This window comes from Sesamum indicum, linkage group LG11, assembly GCF_026168435.1.
Source record: "Sesamum indicum cultivar Baizhima isolate 11 linkage group LG11, ASM2616843v1, whole genome shotgun sequence".
Classification (NCBI taxonomy): domain Eukaryota; kingdom Viridiplantae; phylum Streptophyta; class Magnoliopsida; order Lamiales; family Pedaliaceae; genus Sesamum; species Sesamum indicum.
The window spans coordinates 4092473-4116860 of NC_142667.1; the positions used below are offsets into that span (position 1 = coordinate 4092473).

Genomic DNA, 24388 nt, shown 5'->3' on the forward strand with positions numbered 1-24388 from the left:
CCACACCTAACATCTTGTTTGACCTCTAGTATAGAAACATTCCACGTTTGCGACGTACATAAATTGCCTAACAACTGCCTAATGTAGGAAAATTCTGAGTATAAAAAAATAGACATGTGCACCCAAATGTTCGCAAGGAACACCGCACAACCAACCCGAGCAGCCCAGACCGTATCTATCGAGGACGATCATCATATGATGGGTGAGAATTCAGGCAGTCGCCGTTCGCGGGAGGACTATGAAGATACATCATTCTCCGACTACAGTCGATGCCGACTCCTGGTGGATACTTTCCTACTCCAAAAGCTTTACATCACCATCTAGTAGCAAGCGCCCAACAAGGCGCGGGATGAGCGAATTGCACAACAAGAAGTGTGAGACACTGGACAAGTTGCAAAAGTCACTGCAGTGAAAGATTGACAGAACCGGCCAGAAAGCTACGGAGTATCGAACGTTGCGTAGATGAGTTGACAAAGTTTAAGGATCTGCCTGACATAATCTTCACCACAGCATTAGAGCGTTTTCATAGTCATAGCACTCGAACGATCTTCCTCCGTTTAGATGATGAGAACAAATTACGCTGGTTGTATTCATTGGGAAAGTAACTCATGCTTGTCATCTTGGACGATCATGGGTTAAATAGGTATTTGTGTTTAATTGGTATGTTGACATCTCGGACGGCCATGTTATCCTTAATTGGTGTGTTGTCACAATCGTCATGGGGCTGAACATCCCTACTCTGTTACTTTAAATTATTTGTCAGTTTATTATGATTGTTGATGCTTATTATCTCAACTCGAGATCCCATATTGTCGTTATTTTTTAAAATTTCAATTGTAGAACCATGGCGAGTGCGAGTGATAGAGCTGCTGAGTATACAAATTCCTCTAGTGACAGCCCGGATACACCCGGGACTCCAAGCAGCAATGAATCTGTTGTCCCTGAAGAGTTTTATGCGTTTAAAAATTTGATATGCCCGGAGTTGTTTAGAGAGACTATACCTCGTAACACTAGTGCGCTGTAAGGCGAAGGATGGGTAGCCGAGACAATGACAACCCCACACACTGGCAGGTTTTACGACAATATTCGCATGACAAAAGCATGCTTCTATGCATTAGTTGATGCGTTAACTTCTAGGGGATTGCTGCCTCATGGTCAGACCTCGAGAGTGAGCTCCATTGAGGAGGTTGCACTGTTCATGCAAACGATTGACATGCATAAACGACAACGCGACAATATGGAGCGATTCCAACACTCACTTGAGACTATTCACCGTAGATTCCACCGGGTGCTTTCCGCTTTGTGCGCTATGGCACCCGAGCTAATCACTTGCCCCAATTTTACAGACACTCATCAAAGGGTGGCTAGCAATCAAGATTTCTACCCATACTTTAAGGTATAAGTTGTATCATCATGGGTCTACTAGAGTTCGCCTTGCATTGTTGACTCTTTACTTGGCAATTCATCCATATAACTAATCTCTGGTCATACTTTCACATTTTTTTCAACGAATCATAGGATTGTGTCAGAGCGATGGACGGTGCATTGGTCCCTGCATGGGTCCTGCAAATAGATCAGAATCGATATCGATCTCGTAAAGGGCGACTAGCATAGAACATTTTTGGCTATCTGTGACTTTAATATGAATTTTACGTATGTGTATGTTGGGTGGGAAGGAAGTGCAGCTGATGCCCGTGTCTTGAACCATGCTATATCACAGGACCCAGCTTTCCCTTTTCCTCCAAATGGTGAGTAAACTGGTTAACACAATTCCATTATACACCATTAAAGGGGGACTAGCAATTCTTATATTATCAATTCTGATGTTGATTTATGAAGTACTGCAGGCAAGTACTATCTAGTGGATGCTGGATTTACAAACTACCAATGTTTTCTTGCGCCTTACCGAGGTACTAGATACCACCTAGCCGAGTATAGGGGCCATGGTCGCCGATACCGTACCCCACAGGACCTATTTAACCATGCCCATTCTCGTTTGCGAAATGTAATTCAACATTGCTTTGGAGTACTGAAAAAGCGATTTTCAATATTGCAGTGGGGGATGCCGAGCTACCTTCTTCAACACCAAGTGGATTTAGTTATCGCTTGTTGTACACTTCACAACTTCATCCGTAGGTTCAGTCATGATGACATCATTTTCAACGAACCAGAAGATGAAATTCCTCCTGATATGGATGCATTTTACCATAGAGGATATCCTACCGTGACTGAATTAGAAGCACAACGTATATTCCGTGACAACATAGCGATGCAGATGTGGGCATCTTATAATCCAATGTAGGCATTGATAAACATAAAGTAATTACATCCGGATGTAATGTTAATGTGCAACTTTTGACTAGCATGTAACAAGTACCAAATGAGGATTATGAGTCAAAATTGGTTAGGGTCGTTACATTCGACAGGGGTATGACATGCTATCACTTTAATTCAATCATTGCAACCTAAGAACTGCCATTTTCAAATTAATATTTATTTTTCAATGCATGGTTGTCAATATGAACCTGTTGTAGATCTACCCGTTGGCTAGACGATACTACCAGTACCCAGAGCCTCATTACCCCAACATGCTTGAGATATGAGGCCCAATTAAACTGCCGCTTGGTCCAACAGAGGTGCATAGTGACGGGGGGCATAGCTAGAGTAGTAATGCAACGCGTAGTTTTGTGAGAGGTGGCGAAGATGCCCCCATTATCATCTCAGGATCCACTGCAGCAACGAACCAAACGCATACCCATATTGCCAGCTAGGATGTAGTAGAACAGGTAGCTCGTGGGGATGGTGGCCCACGATTGGTGCGCAATATTTCGTTAGCGTCACGTCGAAGTCTAGACATGGGTTCTGGAGTTGGCGGGATTGGATCATGGACAGATTACATTCGTCGCTTTGACGTGCAATCCGATCGTGGAGGCCATTCGAATAGTGAGGGAGACAGTATAACACGCTCACGGCGACCACAAGGGATTCCACCACGGCGACGTGGCGGTCCTTAATTCATAGTGGTATTGTTGTATAATATATGAACCAGTCACTTGTTGTCATATGTTAATTAAAAAGTTAACGGGAACATGATTTTGTGCGTCTTTTAACATTCAATGACTGATGTGAACTGATTGTCGTAGTTTAATTGAACACTACTCCGTATTAATCCAAAATATATTTTTCGAACCATTGCAATATGTATTATAAATTTTAATTAGTTAATACTGGATTTTGTGGATCTTCAAAATTATAAAAAATGAAGGATGCGTTGGAGGGTTGATTTACATGTTAAAGGTTTGTATTTGATTTTTAAATATAAATATATTCATTTTAACCATTTAATATTTTGTATGTTATATTTTTCTACATCATTAGAATAATTAGAAAATTTAAAAAATCCAAAATAATATGTCAATTCTATGCGGTTAATTCATATAATATATTTAAATTTATCATCTTGCATAGAACGTCTAACAAAAATATTGTTAATGGATTACTAGAGTGCATTTAACTATTTATAAAAGTGTATTTATATAAATTATATTTTTTCCTACCCTACTCTACCCCTTGCCACCTACCCTACTCCCTTGCCCCCCCTTCCACCCCACCCTTCACTGCTTCCCGTGGTGAGAGGCGATGTCGCCCCAACATAGGGTGCGACGGCAATCTAGCAGTGTCGTGTCATTCAAACCAGATTTGGGCAATAGCAAGGTCGCTCACACCAGAGCAACGATTTGGGGCGATTGCAACACTATCGCCCTTCTCATCAGGGGCGACGGTGATCAATTTTTTTTAAAAAAATATTTACTAAGGTTTTGATAAAAATTAAATTAAGAAAAATTGAGTTTTAAATGTTTTAAGATTCTTTATAAAAAGATTAGAAAATTTAAATTATAAAAAAAATATTAAAATTTTTAAATACATGTAATAATAATAATTTAAATTTAAATATTATTTAAATTAAATAATAATTTAGATTAGTCAATAATAGATTTCTTTTAATAATTTAAATTAATTAACATTCATTTGATGTAGATTTAATTTAAAAATATACTTCAATATATTATTTTCTATTGTGATTTCAATTTAATTTTTCAATTTAAGTTAAAAAAATTCTATTTTTTTGATACTTTGATATTTAAATAAATATAGTTAAGAACAAAAAATTAAATTTTTAAAAGGGATGAAAATATAAAAAATATAACTAAAAATAAGGTTTAAAACAAGTTATTTTGACCATTATAATTATAAACGCAATATAGGGGTACTGGTGTTATAACAGTCTACGTCTACCTGAGCTACGATGATTCCTTCAACCGTCTGAATCTAGTTTCAAACCTTAAAATTTTCGTGAACTTCGATTGCCCGCTGCCGGAATTCATCTATGGTTTCTTGACGAGGTGAGCCCTCTCTTATCCATCATATAATCCCAATTGAACAAGAAAAACTAGGGTTCGCTCTTCTTTTCTCGGATTTCAATTCGAGTATTTCACTCGTTTTTTCGCCTCAAACTAATCGATCTTTTGTTCATATTTATCGAATTTGCAAGCCCATTTGACAGTCTGTGTACTGAGTTCAACTGCTTGTTTAGAATTGTGGGTTTTATGCTATTACTGATCCTATTGTGTGGTGGTCTTTGATCCTTCTGATGTTTAGAAGATAAAAAGTATTAGCCCTTTTGTTCGCTATCTCGGTTGTGCTGTGCTTGTTGTTAGTTTATTGCTTCATCTTTAGTTTTTGATGTATAGTTTTATCTTTAGTTTTTTATTCATAATTTTATTTTTAGTTTCTGATTCATAGAGTCTGTGTTTCTTGTAAATATTCATGTAGAACTAATTATCCCTACAGTAGTTGATGATAGCAAATGTTAGACGCAGAGGATCGAACAAGGCAGTAGCCAAATTAGAGTAAAATGTTGTTTTGTAGTTTTGTAATATTTGGTCATCGTTATTCAGTGTAATTCTTACCCAAGGCAAAAAATGGAGAAAAGATTGGAATAATGCGGCTGTGACAAATTATTTTGCTTTGTTGGTCGCCAGTGACCAGTCAAAGTTAGACTTATCATTGGCATATGCATAAATCATATTTGCTATTGTGAACTTCAAATGAGAATAGATTATTACAATCTGGATCTTCTTTTAAGTTTTAGTGATTTTAGTTGAACTATGGCCGCCTAGAATTTGGTACTAGGAACTTAATTGAGTACTGCTTTCAATTTTTAGGAAGACTTGGGTTAAAATTGCGGGTGATAGCTTTTGAAGCTTTCTTGGCTGGATATGAATCATATGATGCTGCAAGCTGATACAGATTCATTAAATGTTCAGTATCTTGTAGTCTGTTAGCTATTTTCTGACCCATTAGGTGAAAAGTCAGAAGCTGGAAACCCCAAGAAGTCGATGGATAACATTCTTGGTTGTAGCAAGATTAGCCTTTGAAGTATGACCTTCATCTTCTCGTCCTGATATACATTTCTCTTACAGATTCAACCAAAATAATAAGTATAAAATCTAGTGCAAGTGTGACTTCATTCGTGTCCTGAATCAATGTCATGCCCCTCGGTTGGATCACATATGACAATGGCAGGGGCAAAAGCTAATACAAAGTCTGGGATATGTATTCCGATGATTAAGTGTCCCATCCGTTTAAAAGACCTCCTAATTACCATCTGTGATGTTTTCGCCATAGTAGTTAATGGCGCGCGCCATGGCGCCTCTGTCATTCTCGTCCTGTGGCACTGGCCTTTGGGCAGGCGCTGCCATGGTGCGCGCCTGGGCGCATTCAGGCTGTTGCCCAGGTGCGCACGAGGCGCGCTTTTGTTAGCTCAGGCCTTTTTAGGCCTGGGCCCATCAGAATAAAAAAAAAAACTAATAAGGAAAGGAACATCAGGCGAATAAAACCCCTTGTGACCGTTGGACTGCATGCATGTTCCAACATAATATTTCATGAGAATCAAGACTGTTGGTATTCTGAGTCTGAGTCCTCTGCTGTGCTTATTCCCTGTGCCGCCACCAACTAAGTTTTCTTTCTTTTTCCTTCTCTTGCTGATACTTTTTGTTATTATTTTTGGGTTTATCTTTGGTTTTCTTTTCTATTTTGTCTTTTTCCTACTCTTATTCTTCCTTTTCTTTTCTTCATAGACTTACTCTGTTTCTGTTTCTGTTTTTTCTTTTCTTATCTTGTCTCTGATTCATATACTCTTTAATTAAGTATATGTAAATTAAATTTATCACTTTTCATATACTTATTATTTGTTTATTGATTAAAGTATGCTATGCTTCGGTAATTCAACTATATGCTTTAGTTTAGTATAATATATTGAGTTGCTACATATTTTTTAAATTTTAATTTCTGAAATTGCTTCTCTAATTTTGAAAGGAAAAAAATATAAGTATTATTTATTTATTTTAATTTCTTATATGTTGTTCTAGTTGAAAAATACTAATTATTAAATATATAAATTATTTTTTACATTTGCGCTGTCCTTCGTGAAGGCTCGCGCCCCGCCGTGAGCCATGGCTTCAGGAGCCCTTGGCGCCATTGTGCGCCATGCGCCATTAACTACTATGCATCCATATCATGTTACATGTGGGAATCATAGAGTAGCAGTGAGCAATTCTTCATAATGGCTCCACTCAAGGCTGAATCCCAGCTTATGCAAAATATCTTGCTCAGTCGACCCTGAAGTTGTTTACATGGCATGATGAGTTGGCAGGATGTTAGACCTGAACTTCTTCAGGAAATTTGTCTTTCCACTTTCTGCCACAAGTGTTCCAGCTGCTTGGATGGGCCACCTTCAAGTTACTACACTTCTTTATTATATTTTTAATATTTAGTGCTTTGGTTTTCTTTCCATATGTTAAATCTGTTCTACAAACTAAATTATCCTAGTATATATGAATTTGGTTATTCATTTCCGACATTTTTTTTTTAAATTATTAACATTATTGAGAATGTTTAACAAATACCGATTATCACGCCTTTCTTCGGTAAGGTGTCTAAGGCATGTGATTCACTTTTTGCCTAAGGCCCTAGACACCTTTGTGTTTGGATGTTCTTGTGTACTTAAGAGATGTGGATTGAAGAGAGAGCTTCCATGAGTAGCAAAAAAATTCTTTCCTGTGTCGGATGCTAGTTACCTTCACCTCTGGCTGTACATGTCTATATATGGAAAAAGAAGTGTATAAAGAGAATGGCAGGTATACACATTTTTACCAAATATTATAGATATAAATTTGTTTTCTCATGTGATCTAAATTTTGTATCTTGTAAGCTTTCTCACCAAACATTTCTGCTGTTAACAATTTGTTCTAAGAATATAGCCTTTTGATAATCACAAGTTGTTGAACACCTAATGCCATGGATTTCCTTTTCCCTGTGCAACTTGGCATGGTAGTCTTAATCTCTGGCAACATGATGAACTCTACATGCATGCATATCTGGGCTTGTGTTAACATCCATTGTAGCAGCTTTACCATTTGAATTTTCCTTTTTCTATTGCTATAACAAGTTCTGTAAGATTTGTAAGGAATGTGGATTTGTATCTCATCCATACATGTGATTACTGAAACATAGTAATGTCTAGTCATGCCATTTCTTTTTCTTCAGATCACATGAGGATATTTTTTTAAGTGTAATTTGCTTAGTTTCTAAATTATATTTTTGGATATGGTTTTCAAGTTCATGTTATGTTCATCTATCACTTGAAAATTGTTATGATTCAGGATATTTTGCAATGGGTATTGATTTGGATCCATTGGATGATATTTTTGCTGATGAAGCAGTGAAGAATGGTAAAAACTGTAGTTCTATTGTTATTTTGTTCCTAGCTGTGGCTGGTTTTGCAACTTTAATTTAGGGATACACATGAACTTCAATACAATTTTGCAGCACGGGCAGTAGGCAAGTTTCAGCCAAAGTCAAAGTTCCGACCGCCGAGAAAGGACGCAGCAGCAACTTCACTTTCTTCCTCACAAGCAGCCCAAACCATTGATCCTGCACAGAGCGAATCAAGCGACCCTAGGAGACGTGCAGAGTCATCAGAAAAAGGTTTGTTTTTTCTTGATTCGATGCATTGTAATTTATTATCTGTCAGAGTTTCAGTTACCAATGAGGAAAAATGAATGTATGGTAAAGCATTGCTGGTTCTCAGTGATTTCAGGTCTGGATGTTGTGTCTAACTATGATGGAGGCTGGCATGCTTCCATTGAAAAGTCAGTGACAGAGGTGAGTCCTGTATTTCTATGACATATTTGTTGGTCTAGTCTGCTGATGCATATATTTCCTTATTCTTAGAATGCTGACATATTTATTGGGTTGGAAGCACTTGGTGATTTTCTTCCTCACACGACTACTGATATGGGTGAGAAAAAAGTTCCTCGTCTCTGGTTTTTCTCTATTTACTGAGTTGTGGCTTGCCTTAAGATCATCATAGGAGGAGGGCCTGCTCCTGTTATTTCTTCTGTTGGGGATTCAACCCACAGATGTAAGGTGGCTGATGTTCCCAAATGTCATGAATTGTCAGCGGCCGTAGATCCTGTAACTGCTGGGAAGCCTATTGTTTCAAGTAGTGATGGATGTGGTCGCATGCATGATAAAGAATTGGGAAGAGAGGTAGAAAGCTGATATTTCGAGCCCCTGGGCTCTTTCTCAACCATTAAATGTGAATGCTTCCTATTTGGTTAACTTGAGGTCTAAGTTGGTCAATTGCAGGAAATGGATATTATGGACTCTATTAATGCATCTGAGTTTACAACCAACTCTGGTATGTTGAAGTTTAAAATGCCTGCTTTATGAGCTTTATTTGTATAGTATTGCACCCTTTCTGATATTGATATTATCCTTGTCCAGGACATAGAACAGGAAAATTTCAGCCAAAACCGAAATTACAAATGCATGAAGTTAAACCTGCCGAGTCGCTTTCTTGCTCACTTGGTTCACAATCTGTTCCACCTGAAATTAGTTATGCGGAGAAGGATTTTAGTCCTACATTTCAACAAGATGATGTTCTTGATCTTTCATCCCTAGGATTCACTCATACCTTGCCAACTGAAGCGTCCTCTGAACTTCCTCTGAATGAAGAGTCTATGAATCTTACGGAGATGACCCAGTTGGATTCGGGCATTCCTCTGGAGTGTCCGCCTGAAATTCCTGCAAAACTTGTAAGCTATTTATCCGCTACAAGTTGAGAGTATACATGTTTTTGTTAAATATTATATTGTTCTATATTGTTAATGTTCCATTCTTTTCTTAGCATACTTGGATTATTAATTTATGTTTGCTAGGCTTCTCGGCGGGCAAAGATAGGAAGGAATAAGACTCAAACAGCATTAGATCCTTCTCAACAGCAGCAAAAGACTTCCACATCCTGTCAGGAGAATGAAATGGGTAGATCATTACGGCCTAGAAAAAGCAAAACAAATTTTTGTGAACTAGGAGATGAGGTGGAGGATGTAGTCCGTGCTAGTGAGGAATTTTCTGAAGAATGTCCTGTCAATTCTGCTGCAGAGGAGGAAACTGTTAATAATGAGGAATTCCAAGTGGAAAGTGATTCACAAATGAAAAAGGTGAAGCAGAAGTTTGAAAAACCAGTCAGGAAGAGGAAGGAGACTGAAGCATCGGATAAGGATGCAAAGCCTAAAAAGTTCTCTCACTCTACTCGGCGAAGGCGAGGTATTTGTAACTATTGAGAGATCAGAGGCTGTTGCTTTGTAATTAATGTACTGACTGGAGACCTTTGTAATATAGTGGACAAGGTTTTGCTTGCAACTCCTGAAGATGAGATTGAATACCAAAAGGTTCCTCTTAGGGATTTGATTCTGCTGGCAGAGCACAAGGAGCGGGAGATGGTAAGTAAATTGTGAAATGGACTTGGGTTTATTACATCCTGCAACTTGCTTTGATGAATGCATAATCAGTTGTGTCCAGTGTAAAAAAAAAAAAAAAATTTGAAGGCAACTTCTGCTTTGTTTTCCAGAGAAAACTAGTTATTAATATGCTTATTTTCAGAATGGTGATCTTATTATTTACCTTACAGAAAAAAGAAGAGGCGGGAGCAGGAGTAACAGCAAATAAACAAAGGTAATATAATATAACGAACTTGATGTTTTATTCACTAACATGAAAGATGGGGAATTCTGTAGCCTTCGTGAGGGAGAATGTTGGATTTTAATTGTAGTGCTAAATCTCTTGAATTTTCAGAATGTTAGCAGAAAAGAATATGTTGATGAATTTATATGTATTTCTCCTTGCATAAATGATAAATTACAGGCTCATTGAGGCAGAAGAAAAAAATGGTGATTGTATTTTCCTCGCAAAAGTTACAGGCCCACTGAGGGTGGAAAAAAGGGCCTGAGAAATACTGGGTAATTAGTTTTATGAAGATATATTATTTAGCATCTAAACGTGGTAGATACTGTTTAGTAACATCCTCGACCTTAATCTCTGAAGGAAGTGTTGATTAGGATGCACCAATCTTGTATCCTAGACTCCTAGTCCTAGTGGATTGCACTTAGGAAGTTCAGGTGATGATCCAAAGCAAAAGATGTGCTCATGGATAAATTATATGATTTTGCTACTAGACTGTTATAGATGAGAGATGTGATGATTAAGAGGATGAGGTAGAGTAGCGCATGACAAATTAGTGATCCTGATTGTCTGAGGTCAATCATGGACATGTTTATTCTCAGGCTTATCTTTCAGAGTCAGTAGGAATCGAAAGTTATTTTGAGCAAGATGAGGTAGTTTTACCCATGTAAAATGAGTCAAAACAAGTTTTGCGGTTTGATTATGCCATTCTTTTGGTTCTTGGTTACTGCTCTTTAACAGGATTTGATGCATTTGCTACTGAGAATGTCCAAGTTCACAATGTACTACTGTTTCTTTCGTGTCATCTTAACTTTTGTGGCATCATCCTGCATTATAGTGAAGAATATAGTCAAATGAGCGGTAATAATATAACATTCTTGTGAATATATTGGTTATTTCATTATACTTTGAAACTGCTTGTTTCTAGTTTTGTGTTTTATATTTGAAACACTATATAACATCTGTTGAATACTTTTCAATGCGGAATGATGTAATGCTCTGGCTGTGTTACTCTGCAGTAATGGTAATTCTTCAAGCCGATACAATCAAGAAGAGACCTTCACTTCTGAACAAAATGGAGAATATAATGATGGACAAGGAAGCCCTAGGATTGAAGAGAGCCCCATCTACTTCAATTATCACACCCACATGGACAGAACACCCAGCATCAGATGGTCCAAACAGGACACAGAGTTGTTCTATGAGGCATGTCTTCCTGCTACGTTTATAGTTTCATCATATAAAAATGGTTAACGTCAGTGTTTTCTTTGTAAAGTGATTGGGGTTGATGAAAAGAAGGCTTGTGTTGCTAATTTAGATTGGTGTATGATAATGTTCTGAAGGCTAGATCCCCTTGCTTTTCTAACTTGCTAATTGAATGTTCTAGCCAATTCATCTTCTTGTTAGTTGTGATTGATTGGAAATGAAGATATGTGAGAGTCACCAGTCTTGTCACCAGTCATAGATGTACTCATCTCCTGCTTAAAAGAAATTCCCTAATCAAACTGCCTTGTGAGAACACTCTGTTGAAGTTTCTAGGAGCCTAGTTAGCTCTTCATGAGAAATGCACCTTTTGGTGGAGAAGAAATAGACTATTAGCTAGACCGTTGCAGTAAATAGTCAAAGCAATTCATACCACATAAAGGATTAAACTACAAACACTTAGAAACCATTTCACTGGTTGAGTGCATTTTTCATGAAATACATGCTTAGCTGCAGGTTAACTGGGAAGGAGTGAATATTTTTCCTTAATCTTCCTGCATCACTAAGCTTCAGTTTCTCTTTTCTGGTTGGCACCTTTTTTGCCTTCTCCACTCATTGCGTCCTCAAATCCTTCCTCTGCCCTCATATCCTCTAAATGTACGGTGGTTTGCAGGTGCAGCTCTTATCATCCAGTGGTCCACATCTTGCCTATGAATGCCATTTTCTCTTTTGATCTGGTTCTGGAATATCCCTCTTCTTGGGAGAATATTATTGGGTCCTATTTAACTCCTTGACAATTAATTTCTGCTTTTACCTATTTTATTTGGTAGGCTGTGAGGCAGTTTGGGACAGATCTTTCTATGATACAACAACTTTTTCCTGATCGGACCCGCCGGCAAGTGAAGCTGAAATACAAAAAAGAAGAACGGCAACATCCATTGAGGCTCCGTGAAGCTTTGACTAACCGTACCAAAGGTAAACTTATGCAATAGTCTGTGCTTCTATATAAAAATAACTCTAGAGGAAGAATAGTAATGATTTTGGAAGAAGAGATCATCTTAGGTGTTCTGGAAACTAACAAATTAAACTTGCTGGAATGTTGTCTCTCTAAATTTGCTATTCTTCATTTTGCAGATCATTCCCATTTTGAAAAGGTCATAGAACGCTTAAAGCAAATTGCCGCAGAAGAAAATCAGAATGCTGATAATGATGAATCAATAGATTTGACAGGCAATGAAGTGGATGAGGGGACTTTGAATGCTGGTGTATGTCCTATGCTGTTTTACAAAATCTAATTGAACTGATATCTTTATTTATAACTAAATATTTGTTTATCAAATTGGCTTATGCCTTTGCAATGTGTTGTGAAGGATGAAGAAGCCAAAGATGAGCACATTGATGAAGAGGTGAATGAGAATGTAGAAAACGACTTTACTGAAGTGCAAAGCCCTTCAAAGTCGGAGGATATTGAAGATGATTTGTTCATATGGAGTCAATATAAGAGTGGATAACTGACTAGTGGTAAAAAAAATGTACGTGCCAGTAGAACTTTTTAATATCAAGAAATTGATTAATGAAAATGTTCTTCATTTTGCCCATTATTACTAGATGTTACCCATCCCCGTTGTCATGTCGTGCTGCTGCTAACCACAGGAACCATAAGTGCTGGTTATGGACCACTTAAAATTTTGCTGCAGAAGTTAAAGTTTCAGTTAGATAGTAGAGATTCAAGTGTTCAAAATCTGATTTACAGTGCTTTGCCGAAATACTTTCTTTTAAAATTACTAGAGATTATTCCATTTTCAGTTCCTTGAGCTCAATTATTTGGAGGCAAGCACAATGTACATGCTATATTTTGACTAGAACATTAAGCATATCATGTTAGCCAGCATGGCAATGGTGGCCAAATCCTTTTATCTGCAACGGAATGGAATACCATATCTGTTGCTATATATTTGAAAAGATACTTAAAATCCAAATATGCCCTTGTATTTTATGAAAAGCCTATACCTTGGTTCACTCTAGAGGAGATAATCATCTCATTCATATCTCTGCTTTTTATGAGTGTGAACACATCAGCTTGAGTGAAATTGCTGCAGAAGTGATTCAAAATGTATGATCTGATTTGTTGATGGGAGTTATGCACTATGCAGCATAATGTGACTCTTGTGCTTCTTTTGAAGTGCAATGATGAAGCTCTATGGAAGTTCGATGCTATAGGTGCCCACCTCGGGGTCTATCTTACTCTCAGCATCATCCTACTTTGGGCGTACCCTTACTGCAAACAAAGTGATTGAAGAATTGTATGGCGAAGCAACTGCTTATTGGAAAGTGAAATCACCCCACCTGAGACACTTCGGTTTTACAGCAACCTTTCTGGCACCTTGGGTTGATAGGCAGGTAAAATTAGCTCTTGTTGTTCTATATCAGTTATGGAAATTTCATTTTACTTCACAGACAAGTTAGCTATATTCTCAGGATTTTTTTGAAGTGCAGAACATTTTCATACAGTTGAGTTTTTTTTCAATAATGTAACCGCAGTTGAACAAAACTTCTATGTCTCACTGTGTTCAGCTCCAGATAGCATTTAACAAGTTTGAGTCACTTGCAATACTCAGTAATAGATTTTCCTTATGCTATAACATGCCGCAGAACTTTGTCTAGTAACCTTGTTATCGGAACCAGAAGCTAGTTCTCTCTCTCTCTTTTGGATATGTTGTTGATTTTGATTCTTCAAACAGGTAGGATAATGTAATTTATCTTGTGAATTCTTGATTATGTGAGAAGCAAAATCTTGCAACAGCAATATCCAGATGGGGATGATGAGGAGCTGCCTAAGCTATTGCAGGTGACAGACAGGGTTTTTGGAGTAGAGAAAATACATCAGAAAATAGCCATAGAATACTTTACATACTCGGTGGCCGCATCCAGGCGGAACAATGATAGCTGCACCGGACCAATGCATCTTAAGACATTTACGCTTTCCTTAAAAGCAAATGTAAGTTTGCTTGATGAGCGAACCCTAAGGATCATCCCGATACTAGCAGTTTTATTGTATTCCTTTTCGTAGTAAAAGAGAAACAGCTCTTGCTTTTGATCAGATTCTTTGTTGTTTAAGTTGCGCAGTTTTACTGTCTTTGGACTCTGCATTTCCAGTTTGTGTCCACCTTTTCGATTCTTCACTCATTTCTGCATTCACAGCCATCCCTCAGGTTTAAGTGGCTTTCCAAACACTGATCAAACCATTTGCATGGGCAAGAAGAGATTAGAAAGTTAATACAAAAAATAAAATTAGATGGACAACCGTGTAACTATGTATTACTAGCCAACGTCCGTGCATAATTAAGTTTTTATTATAAATTTGTTTAATCGTATAAATAAAAATATAAAGATAAAATGAATATTGATCAAGACTAATAAAATGATGAACTGATTTTGTATGTACAGGAATAGTAAGAAATTATTAATTAATACAATTAAATGATAAAGAAGATGGGTATTATGCAAGAAATAAGTATGGTTATGGGTATTTTAGGCAACTAATCATCTGCCATCGAGGTAGCTATTGTTGAGGTCTTTTCCTTAATAAATTAACTAGCTATTTAATATGTGTACAAAAAAATTTTAAAAAATATTATTTATTATTTTTTGGTTGCAGAAAAAATGATAATATAAAAATAATTTTGATAAAAAAAATAAATAATATTGAAAGAGAATATTTCAAGTAGGAGAAAGAGGAAAAAATATTAATTAAAAATAAATAACTAAAAAAAAATTTTTACTATAAAAGGGAAAATGTGGAAGTTAGTGGATAGAAAAAAAAATAGCATACCGAAAATAAAAGAGACACCAAAGAGGTGTTCTCCCTTAATATGTAGTATAGACTAGTGAGTGTTGGTATCATTTTCAACTTTTAAAATGAGATAATTAATCATTTTCACAATATTATAGAATTTACTCTTCGATCAATTTTAATTTTATAAAAATCAATACCGTTTGTATGTAAAATCAATTCCCCCCCCCCCCCCAAAAAAAAAAAGAAAAAAAAACTACGCCAAAAGCCCATCGTACCCTTTTTTTCTTTCATAAATAAATTGATAAAATCCATCATTATGTTTTGGGTTAATTATATTTTGTCATCCGAATTATGATTGTTTTTACACTTTAGTATTTAAGTTTTTTCTTGTGTCAACTTATTATTTTAACTTTATGAAATTTTGCACTTAGTCATTTATAATTGTTTTCCAACTTAGTTTCTTGTTAAAAAAATATCGCATGCATGCAGTACACATGTGATATTTAAGGATTATACTATTTTACCATTCGTACTATGATCGTTTTTATACTTTAGCATTTAAAATTTTTTCTTGTGTCAACTTAATTACCTTTCAACATTACAAAATTTTACACTTTGTCATCTATAACTGCTTTTCAACCAATTTTTTTGCGGAAAAAAAATCACATGCAGTGCACATGGGATATTTAAAGGTTATGTGATGTTAAATTTTTCATATATGCACAACATGTCATGTTCTTTTCTGCAGAAAAATCGACAAAAAAGACGTCATATATGGTTGCCCTCGATTTACAAACACTAGGGAGACGAACAAGGTTGCGGTTTTCCTTCTAGATGGGCAATGGTGTTGGCCCTCTATCACTGACACTCACTCCCTACAGCTCTTGCATTCCCTTCTACCCATCCATGGAGGGACTGATAGTATCCTTTGGCGGTCAAGAGATACACAACTAACAGTTGCTATGATGATTTGTTCACTACGGGGTAAAGGGCCAAAGGTAGGTTGGTCTTCACTATTGTTGGGCCACTTCAAAACCTCTAGACATGCTTTTGTGTTATGGTTGGCGATCCTTGGTAGACTTTCTACTATGGATAAGCCTTGATTGGCTCATCTTAATAGTTCCTACGTACTTTGTTCTGATGGTGCTGATTAGACCCATGAACATCTATTTTTTCGCTGCACTTATTCGCATAGCTGCTTGAGGGTGATTCGACGTACACTTCGGTTCGATTGGCCAAACCGAGCTTGGCTTACAGACGTCTTATGGGCTGCTCGCAGATGGAGAGACAAACACTATGTTTCTACGATCTACTGCGCTCTTTTAGCCTCATGTGTGTACCATATCGGGCGTGAGTGCAACATTAGGCGATTTGATGGAGTACATAGAGATACACTCACTGTAGGTGCGCTGATGGTTCGAGATGTGCAGCAGAGGATTCTTAGTGTAGAATTACCTACTGCTATTAGTACTTGTGCGCTTTACCGCTTATGGAGGAGTCCTTGGCCTGTCGAGAAAACCGCTTAGAGAAAAAAGAAGCAAAATCCCCCTTTTATATTTTCCAACCATATCAATAATTGATATCCACTTCACATAAGTCGAGGTCTTCATTTATTAACAAAAATATCTATATATATGATCCACATAATTATTCTCATTCTTTCTCTCTCTCTCTCAAATCCCAATCACCTGACTTCTCTAGTGGGACTCGTAGCTTCAGATTTCCCATTATCTCCTCCGGTTCCAACTCCTACAATGCCCCTACAGGTATAGAACTAAATGTCTTTCATCATCACTCCCAATCTATTGTACATTTTGGACAAATTAACCCTTTGCTTCAACTCATGTCCATATTGAATCCCAAAAATACGAAAAATATTTTCCAATAAAGCTTTTTAGAAGAAAATTACTTTGCATTGCAACAATATTTTTAAATCAATCAACCATTTTAAAAAGAACAAAAAAACAACATATATGTAACAGTATAAAAGTAGACTAATACCTATATGCATAAAATTAGAACTCATGGCCTCTTGGTTGTAAGACTTCAGCTTTACCATCCAGGTAAAGAATCATTGGTATTAAGATATGTTACTTGAATATTCTATTTTATCAATTTTTAAAAATATTTTAGTTCCTTCAAATTTAATAAATAGTACTAGCCACTGAAGCACACTCAACGTATGTATAATTCAAAATTTTATTATACTTATTTAATAGAAAGAAATTAATAAAGAAAAAGATGGTCATTTGTAGAAATAACTATAGTTAAAGACATATTAAGCAATTCACATTTTATCAACAATGGTACTTATTTTAGGGTCTTCCCTTTAATAATAAGAAATAGGATAAATATTGTTGTATCGAAAATTCAACATAATGTCTATCTAAGTGAATTTGCGCTATTGCTATCTCAAAAAAGAAAATAGATGACATATGCCTCGATCCTCTCAGTTGTAAGCTTACAAAACACACCATCATTAGATATACATCGGGAATACCCTAGTTATAACCCTCTAATGCTTAAGTCAATAGGTTGTAAGAGAAGTAATAATAAATGTAAGGGTAAATTACAACGACCTCCCATGAGATTTAGTATAATTACGAATATCCCCTTGTTGATTAAAAAATTACAAATGCCTCCTTGATTTTTTAATAGCTGTCTAACAATTAATCCAGTATGTTAGGTTTTCATTTATTTTTTTTATAATAAATTGACCAAAATTCCCTCATGTATCAAAAATAATAATTTTATTTATTTTTTAAATTTTTTTGATTTTTGTAATGGACTATGTAGATAACCTTTTTATAATTTTTAAAATTTTTTCATCCAACCTTTTAAATTTTTTTATAAGTTTTTAATTTTTAAAAAAAATAAAATAAGGACAAAATTCACAATTTCATACATCTATCCAAAGATTACATAATTTCATTGTAATTTTTCAAACAACTAGGGGGTATTCGTAATTATTCCAAACCTCAGGAAATGTCAACGTAATTTACCCAAAATGTAATAAGAATATTAGGGTAATAAAAGTTATAGCTGCTGCACGGAGGTGGGCTGTTTATAAATTTTGTTCCACTATACGATTTTACTAGAACTACAGATCCAGAACCATTTAATAACCGAGGTGAATCCTTACATATTAGAATTCAGGATGCACTAGGATTGAGTCATAAGACCTTAAATTAATAAAACGAATTAACTTTCATTTGAGTATCGTAAATATTTCAAGCGAATGTTTTAATACGACTTTAATAAGATATATCGGACATCAGATATATTAAAAAATTTATATAGGTTGGAATATCAATATATAGTGAAATGTTTTTACAAAAATAGTTAATTAAAATATTAATAGTTAGAAAAAATGAATTTGTTGCGTGACGAAAGAGTACGACTCCCTGTGGACTTTGTGTTGTACCAATTTAACCATCACACGAATTCCCACCGCAGAAAATCCAAATCCGTCAGGACAAGGAGGAGGAAAGGCACTGCCACGGATGTCACGTGACACGCACGTGTCAACACCCCCCGTACCCCCGAGGCAAAAGCAAAAGGGGATAAAGAAGGGAAAAAAAGGGCATAAAAACAGTCGTCAAACCCTATCCTCTTCCCTCGTATTTTCTCTTCTCTCTCTCTTGAAACTCTAATCACGAATTCAGTTTTCCCCTAAATTCAGCGGCTGAAATGGATGAATTTCGTTTGGGTGTCCGAATCGGAGTCTCATGCTGCCTCGGATTTCAACTGGATTTGATGATTTGCTGTTATAGAAGTGAGCTCTGAGGACTCGCTACGTTTTAATCGGACGAGATTACACGAAGCGTTCATGGAGGGCTCTGCAACGGCATCGTCGGCAGCAGCGGACGAGGGTCCCGAGTCGTGGGAGGTTGCTGATGTCGACGCTAGCATGCGCCGACTCATGCTTTCCTCGAAAGGATTCCGATGTTAGCTGTAATAAGCAGGAAGAGAGAGCCGAGGATTCAGGTACGGGCTTTAGTTTGAATTCGTGTTCGGTTAAGTCAGATGATTTGGTTAACACAGTGGATCAGTTTTTGCGCGACGCTCTACAGAATCCTCGCGAGCGCCTCTCTGGTGAGGTTTTTTCTTTTTCTTTTCCTCGTTGTATTGCCTGGTTGTCTGCGAACTGCTTGCTGTTTTTTGGGTTTTTTTCCCCTTCTGATCCGTTAGTTGTTGTCTTGCATGGTTCTGCTGAATCAATATGGTACAGTGAGTCGGTGACTAGATTATTGCCCTTTTTAATTTTTTCATTCTTTAGTTAAGAGGGGTAGATGCATCTCTCTAGCAAATGTTGATAAAGTAGTTTTTACTTATTGAATATATGTCTGGGAAAAAAGTTACTTGTACGAGAGGGAGAAATTTGTGCTTGAGATAGACTCAAAGTAATTTTCTAGAATATTTTTCTCGACAACGAAATCTATTCATCATAAACTAGCGTTGAAAATTACTATTAACTTGTGGAATGAAGTCCCAGACCACTATACATCAACTATAATTAAGGAGGAACGAAGCCCCGGAAGGACATCAGAATATGAATGCAGGAGAAATTATTAAAAAAAAAATTAAAGAAATGCAGTGAAATGTAGATCTTCAAAATTTTGAGTGGCACCGTGTTTTAAAAATGCGGTGCGACGATTTTTCTGAAGAAATTTTTTTATTAGTCATCGAGATTTTGGATCAGGGTGATTGATTTTGTATAAAAAAAATCAATTTTAATTAGTCACCGCGATTACACACCGTGGTGACTTAATTTATAATAAAAAAAAGTGATAGAATTAAAAAAAAAAAAAATCTATGGTCAAAGCAGCCAACCAGACACTGTGCCACCGTTGGTTTTTCATTATTGGGCCGTGAATTGCAGCTCACACTTTTTTAAGTGTGAACTGCAATTAGAGAAAAGTGTGAAAAATTATTCATTTCAAAGGTGCAACTCACACCTTTCAACCGAGAGAGTAGAAGAAAAAATTCGAAGGGTGTGAAATTTTGTAGAGAGTTAAAGAAAACGAAATTTTTTTGAGTGATTTTGGTTAATTTTGGTCCTATTAATACAAGTGTGTTGTATGGCCAGTTAAATCATCGATTGGAAGATGTATTCGGAGCTTCGGATACAATTTTATATGTACGATGCGCTGACATATTTTTTCTTTGCGTTTTTCAACTAGTCCTATGTCACACTCGTGTTTTGCAAGTGCTCCAAAATATAGGATTTTTGTGTGTTTTACAGTGTGAGCATATTGAGATTAACACCCACCTAATAATTGTATTAGTCGAGAAATGGCGTAGCGAGACGCATACTTTTCATTTATCGATTGACAAAGAAACTGTAAAACTGCAGGACATCATTATCATCTGGGTACTCTTGGTGAAAGATAATCTTATTACCGAGGTAGATACAAGGTATAGTACTCAGCACTGATAAAATTATTGTCATCAATGGTTGGGTTTTATGCCATATGAAAATGCTTTTAGATGGTCCAGAATAAAATTGACAGTGTTATATGAATATTTACTTGAAAATATGTGTGATGAAGATAGTCCGCTCGAGGCTGTATTACAAGAGGCACGTATATGTGTCTGTACATCATAGGTGGGGTATTATGTCCTGATGCTACGGGCAACACTGTGTTGTTGTATCTACGTCATGTGGAGAACATACATGAGAAAGATACCTCAAACTGCGGTTCAGCAGGTTGATTTATCTATATCGGGAGCTGTGTACGGCAACACAGCGAGGAAAAATTAATATTGATGGTGCCATTCAGTTATTACAAATATGGGTATGGTCTCGCATCATAACACTTGCATCCATTCCTTTGAATGATACTGCAAATTTAGTGTCAACCATAATGGATCCTGAAAACATTCTACCTATCCCTTCATATGCTGTACGGTATGAATATTTTTATTTATTTATATAGTTATAAAGAATTTTGATTTTGATTATTTTTTTAAATTTTAATTTTAGGTGGTCGTATCATATATTTCGTACACTACGGCGCACAATGCTCTACCTATAATAAGGAACATGTTGGATCGTATGTAATCAAATGAGGTACATCGCTGTGATTATTTTTTACGTATAGTGTATTTTTATGAATTTTTTTCAAAAAATATTGATTATGTTGTATGATATTGTAGTTTATTTGGATTTCGTATGATAGTAATGCACTCGATGTGGTTGCATTGCCGCTTTATACTGGCACACCGTAGAATATATGCTGTCCATTGATTAATAATTTGTTGGTGGAGATGCATCATTCGGAGAGGGTTTTCCGCCTATTTGAATATGTGCAAGACATCCCCCTACCCCATTGGTAAGTGAACGTCGTTTGCACACAATAGATAGGCGGGGACGTCAAGACTTAAGCTGGAACCGTTATTAGAGGCGGTCGTGATACCTTTCCTAGCTATGAACTAGCATCACCAAATCACTCCAGTCCAAATTTCACATAATATAGTGTCAACGAACACGTCGGGCTATTGATCAATTCACACCCGCGATTGTGAATATGTGTTAAGCACTTTGTATTTTTTATTGTTAAGTTATTTTAGCATAATGTTTACGTCGGAATACAATTTTTTTACCAGTATAACAGAATGGAGCAACTAGTGATAGACTGTGAAAATTTCGGAGATGATCAGCAGTCATTGAGAGAAACTCAAACGCAAGCTCGTGCGATAGGATGTGAAATTATGAATTTTTCCAATGCACGGTATCCGAGTGTTCGAGTCGGATTGGCTGATATAACTTGTGGTAGTGCATTGACAAAGGTTGACCGATGAAGTGTTTACGTAGAGGTTGGGCCATCTACTGTTTACATAGAGGCTAGACCATCACGTATTTACCCAGAAGCAGGTCTATTTACTGTTTTCAATCCAAATGCTCCATACATGCCATTTGTTAATGATGATTATACACATAATGTGAATTCGAAAGTACGAAGACACTATGTTGCATCATCACTGACATTCGAAGGCAATGAGTTGAACACGCCCAATGACCACAACTCTAGTAATGCCCCCCAGTGATTGCACATTGTTCCATTTTGCAACATAGTCCGAGTGAAATGTTGTCTAGTCTAAGTCTTGACGCCTCCCTGTCTATTGTGTGCAAATGGCGCTCACTTTCTAGTGGGTTTCGGGGATGTCTTGTACATAGCCAAATAGGCGGAGAACCATCTCTAAGTAATGCATCTTTACCAGTGAATAATTAATCAATGGGCAGCATATATTCCACGGTGTGTGAGTTGCACAAAGTGGCAATGCAGCTACATCGGGTGTATATCATTATACGGAGTCCAAATAAACTACAATATCATACCACGTAATCAATATTTTTTGAGAAAATTTCATAAAAATATACTATAAGTAAAAAATAATCACAATGGTGTACCTCATTTAATTGCACATGATCCAACATGTTCCTTATTATGCTAGAGCATTGTGCGCCGTATGCGTGTGAGATATATGATACGACTACTTAAAAATAAAATTTAGAGAAATAATTGAAATCAAAATTTCTTTAGAACTATATAAATAAATAAAAATTTTCATATCGTGTAACATATGGAGGGATAGGTAGGATGTTTTTTTGGGTCCATTATGGTTGATACTAGATTTGTAGTATCATTCGAGGGAATGGGTGCAAGTGTTATGATGTAGGACCATGCCATATTTGTAGCAATTGCATGACACCGCCAATATTAGTTTTCCCTCGCTGTGGTGCCGTACACAACTCTCGATATAGATAAGCTAACACTGCTGAACCTTAGTTTAAGGTATTTTTCCTCATGTATGTTTTTCATATGTCGTAGATACAACAGCAATACGCTATTTCCCGTAGCATCAGGATACAATACCCTATTTATGATGCACATGGTACATATACGTGCCTCTTGTAATACAACCTAGAACGGGCTATCTTCATCTCATGTATTTTTAAGTAAATATTAATGTTGTCAGTTTTATTTTGGACCATCTGAAAGCATTTTCATATGCATAAAACCCAATCATTGATACAATAATTTTGCCACTGTTGATTACTATACCTTGTATCTATCCCGATAATAAGATTACCTTCCACTGAGAGTGTCTAGATGATAGCGATATCCTGCAGTGTTACAGTTGCCTCGCCAATCGATAAATGAAAGACGCAATTTCTCGACTAATGTAGTTATTAGGTGGGTGGCAATATCAATATGCCCACACTGTAAAACATCTAGAACCTTGATATTCTGGAGCACTTGCAAAACACGATTGTGTGACGTGGAACTAGTTGAAGGACGTGAAGAAAAGATATGTCACCGCGTCGTATGCATAAAGTTATATTCGGAGCTTCGAACACATTTTTCGACTAATGATTTAACTGGCCATACAATATACTTGTATCAATAGGACAAAAATTAGCCATAATCACTCAAAAATTTTTGTTCTTCTTCTACTCTCTACAAAATTTTACACTCTTGAATTTTTTCTTCTACTCTCTTGGTTGAAAGGTGTGAGTTGCACCTTTGAAATGAAAATTTTCATACTTCTTTTGAGTGAGGTGTGAATTATTTAAGTGAGCTGCAATTCACGGGCAAAAGTGACACTACGCCACCAGCAATTAAACCAGCGTTGGCGTAGTGTCTACCACAGAGCAACCTGCATTTTGCGGGCTACTTTGACCATAGATTTTTTTTTTAAATTCTGTGGCAGTCTTTCACTTTTTTTTTTATTGTAAAATTAAGGCCTCGTGGTGAGTAAACATGTTGACTAATTAAAATTGATTTTTTTTTTTACAAATTCAGTCACTGCAATCCAAAATTGGGGTGATTGATTAATTTTTATTGTTTAGGAAAATTGTGGCACTGCATTTTAAGAACGCGGTGCCACTCAAAATTTTAAAAATCTACATTTCATTTTATCTTGTTAATTTTGACATTTTTTTAATAATTTCTCCTTGGTATAAGTAGGGGTTTATTTATTTTTTTATTACAAAAAAAATTATATTAATATAATTTTTTATAATATATTAATATTAATATGTTGAGTCGTGATTTGGTCAAAAGATCAATGTTTTTTTAAGAAAAAGCCAAGTCGCGACGACTTGGTGTTGGGATTACAGATCACGACACCAAGTCGTGATTTGAAATCATGACTTAGCCAATCTTTTTTTTGTTTGATTAAATTTTGCATAAATTAATTATATAAAATTAATTTTTAACAACATATTAAAGTCTAAAAACTCATGATATTAAAATTATATTAATTTAAAAAATTATAATGTGTACAAACATAATA

At 36.2% G+C, this 24388-nt stretch overlaps 2 protein-coding genes and 1 long non-coding RNA gene across 11 annotated transcripts; all 3 read left to right on the forward strand.

Moving 5' to 3' along the window:
- The first annotated feature begins 844 nt into the window (after window positions 1-844).
- On the forward strand, window positions 845-2302 carry LOC105173334 (uncharacterized). The gene is made up of 5 exons (XM_011095036.1): window positions 845-1020; window positions 1138-1396; window positions 1519-1594; window positions 1677-1748; window positions 1848-2302. Exons 1-5 carry the CDS (start codon window positions 845-847, stop codon window positions 2300-2302), a joined length of 1038 nt encoding a protein of 345 aa, XP_011093338.1.
- Window positions 2303-4252: 1950 nt separating this feature from the next.
- On the forward strand, window positions 4253-14438 carry LOC105173306 (uncharacterized). 8 transcript variants are annotated; one of them, XM_088875694.1, is made up of 17 exons: window positions 4253-4403; window positions 7725-7793; window positions 7891-8049; window positions 8153-8226; window positions 8296-8362; window positions 8435-8613; window positions 8713-8764; window positions 8851-9161; window positions 9285-9672; window positions 9748-9848; window positions 10037-10080; window positions 11106-11292; window positions 12120-12264; window positions 12424-12554; window positions 12660-12821; window positions 13443-13689; window positions 14031-14438. In XM_088875694.1, the coding sequence occupies exons 2-15, from the start codon at window positions 7736-7738 to the stop codon at window positions 12798-12800; spliced, it is 2037 nt and encodes a 678-aa protein (XP_088731820.1). In that variant the 5' UTR covers window positions 4253-4403; window positions 7725-7735; the 3' UTR covers window positions 12801-12821; window positions 13443-13689; window positions 14031-14438. The 8 variants fall into 8 exon arrangements, with proteins under 8 accessions (XP_088731820.1, XP_088731822.1, XP_088731821.1 ...); XM_088875696.1 differs by having other exon boundaries at window positions 14077-14438; XM_088875695.1 differs by having other exon boundaries at window positions 14093-14438.
- A 4137-nt stretch (window positions 14439-18575) lies between these two features.
- LOC110012810 (uncharacterized) lies at window positions 18576-23483 on the forward strand. Of its 2 annotated transcripts, XR_016062852.1 has the most exons (4): window positions 18576-19180; window positions 20442-20883; window positions 21072-21158; window positions 21245-23483. It is a non-coding gene; the product is annotated as an uncharacterized LOC110012810 (long non-coding RNA). The 2 variants fall into 2 exon arrangements; XR_016062851.1 differs by having other exon boundaries at window positions 18579-19180; window positions 21072-23483.
- The last annotated feature ends 905 nt before the right edge of the window (window positions 23484-24388 follow it).